General features: G+C 59.4%; 1 protein-coding gene across 1 annotated transcript in view; it reads left to right on the top strand.

Annotated features, from left to right (window-relative positions):
- ADAM12 (ADAM metallopeptidase domain 12) overlaps positions 1 to 2396 on the top strand; it is a gene marked incomplete at its 3' end in the record, with an annotated part of 130512 nt that overhangs the window by 114536 nt on the left and 13580 nt on the right. Inside the window, exons 15-16 of the mRNA XM_014530146.1 lie at positions 1228 to 1317; positions 2365 to 2392. Coding sequence (XP_014385632.1) covers positions 1228 to 1317; positions 2365 to 2392 — 118 coding nt within the window. The remainder of the gene's footprint in view (positions 1 to 1227; positions 1318 to 2364; positions 2393 to 2396) is intronic.

The raw sequence follows: 2396 nt of genomic DNA, 5'->3' as shown, positions 1-2396 counted from the left end.
GCCAGCCCTTCGGGTGAGGGCTGAGCACAGGCGGCAACCCCTTGTGTCTTGTGGTTAGAAGAAGCCGGGTCCTGGTGAAGCCCAGCACAGCCCAGGAGGCCGTTTCCTCTCTCCCTTGTATTTCAGGGAGGGCAGCACACCTAACATTTGATCTTTCTGCTTCAACCCCTTGCCAATCGCCCGGCCGGCGTGGCTCAGTGGTTGAGCCTCGACCTATGAACTAGGAGGTCACCGTTCCATTCCCAGTCCAGGCACAGGCCCAGGTTGTGGGCCCGATCCCCAATAGAGGGCGTGCAGGAGGCAGCCGATCAGTGATTCTCTTTCATCATTGATGTTTCTCTCTCTCTCTCTCTCTCTCTCTCTCTCCCTCCCCCCCTTCCTCTGTGAAATAAAAATGTATTTTTTTAAAAATACAAAAGCAAAAAGTCCTTTCCAATCAGCGGGCACAGCCCATGACCCTCTTGGGCCCCTCGGTCACTCTCGGGTGCGTTTCTGCCCCGAGGGTTGCTGACCAGGCCGAGCAGTAGTCACCGTCCCGTCTGGTTGCCTCGCGAGGAACTGCGCTTCAATCGGTCCGACTTCACTTCCTGCCGGTGTGTTCCGGGCTGAACCAGGTTGACCGGGTCAGTCTTGGAAGAGTAATGTTTGAATGCATCTATGTATGTTTCTATGTTTTATATGTTTTATTGATTTCAGAGAGGAAGGGAGAGGGAGAGAGAGAGAGACATCCATGATAAGAGACAAGCATGGACCGGCTGCCTCCTGCACGCCCCACACTGGGGATCGAGCTTGCAACCCGGGCCTGTGCCCTGACCAGGAATCGAACCCTGACCTCCTGGTTCTTAGGTGGATGCTCAACCACTGAGCCCCGCGGCCAGGGCCATGCATGCTTTTTAATAAGTCAGTTGAAAGTGTTCCGTGATCCCGATACACTTTGGGGCCCCCTGCAGGAACCGGGGGCCCCTCTTCCCATGGAGCCCCGGCTGCAGCTGACAGATGACCTCCCGCCACCTCCCTGTCCAGGCTCCTTACCCCTCACGAAGGGACCACCCCCCCCAACCACTCAGCCCTAAACACTCCCTGGAGCTTCGCTTCTCACAGGCAACGCTAACCCTCGGTCGGGCTGCCGGGCTCTCCCTTCCCTCCTGCAGCCGCGTAAGGCGCACTGGCCGTCCACAGGGGTCGCTCCCCCAGCCTCCACCTGTCCAACGGCCCTTCCCTCTGCAGGAATGTACCAGCCGCTGCTGCAACGCCTCCACCTGCACCCTGACGCCGGGCGCCGTCTGCGCACACGGGCTCTGCTGTGAACACTGCCAGGTGAGTCCTGGCCGCCCCCAGGTGCGGGCGGCTCCACAACATACGCAGGTGGTTTGCCTCGTTTTATGCTGAGTCATCTGTGACACTTCATTTCTTTTGTTTTGCTTTGTTTTTAATTGATTTCATAGAGGAAGGGAGAGGGAGAGAGAGATAGAAACATCCATGATGAGAGAGCATCATGGATCGGCTGCCTCCTGCACGCCCCCTACAGGGGATCGAGCCCACAACCCGGGCATGTGCCCTTGACCAGGAATTGAACCGTGACCTCCTGGTTCCTAGGTCGATGCTCAACCACTGAGCCACGCCGGCTGGGCTAGAATTTCATTTTTTAATGAAGCAATTGATCTCGGCATCCTGCTTGCGGGAACCTCCTGATTCAGAAGTGCGTTAAAATTTACGTTCTGCTTACAGCGCCCTGCACCCCTTCCTACCCGGGGTTAGCTAACAGGCCCCGAGAGCAGTGGCCCCCGCACGTGGCAGCTGGCGGAGGAAGGCGCTCGGAAGGGGGTGAGGCGGGGAGGTCCCTGGCCTTGCGGCCTCAGACAAGCCACAGGGGCCGTAATGTCTCAGCCACGGGACAGGAGGCGTGGCCGAGGGCTCCTCTGTCCCGCCCCTCCCGCCTTGTCCCTCGGCACCTCGCCCCCTAAAGCCGCGCAGACAGGCTCCCAGCCGCGATTGGATGACATGACGCAGCCGTGGCGATGGTGCCCGTGGAATTATTTTTGTCAACTTGCCAGCAAATGCTAGCACTGCAGGGCGAGACCCCATCTGAAAGGATGGGCGACCGCAGATCTCTTTCCTAAGCATCAACGAGTCCACCAGGCAACGCTCCCCGGCCCCGGCCCGTCTGCCTGTCAGACACCCCTCATGTTGCCTGATGCTAGCAAGGCTGCTCCTGACCCCCTTAAAGGGGCAAGGCGCCTGTCCCCAGAGCAGGACTGTTACTCAGGGACTCCCTCTGCTGTGAGGGACTGGCTTTGACATCCTCAGCCTGCGGGCACCCACGCCTCCCACAGACCCCGTGCCGTAACCGCCCTCTCCTTGCAGCTGAAGCCTGCGGGCACGGCCTGCCGGGGCGC

Source organism: Myotis brandtii, unplaced genomic scaffold (genome assembly GCF_000412655.1).
Source record: "Myotis brandtii unplaced genomic scaffold, ASM41265v1 scaffold725, whole genome shotgun sequence".
In the NCBI taxonomy this organism is placed as follows: Eukaryota; Metazoa; Chordata; class Mammalia; order Chiroptera; family Vespertilionidae; genus Myotis; species Myotis brandtii.
This window is presented reverse-complemented; position numbering and strand designations above follow the sequence as displayed.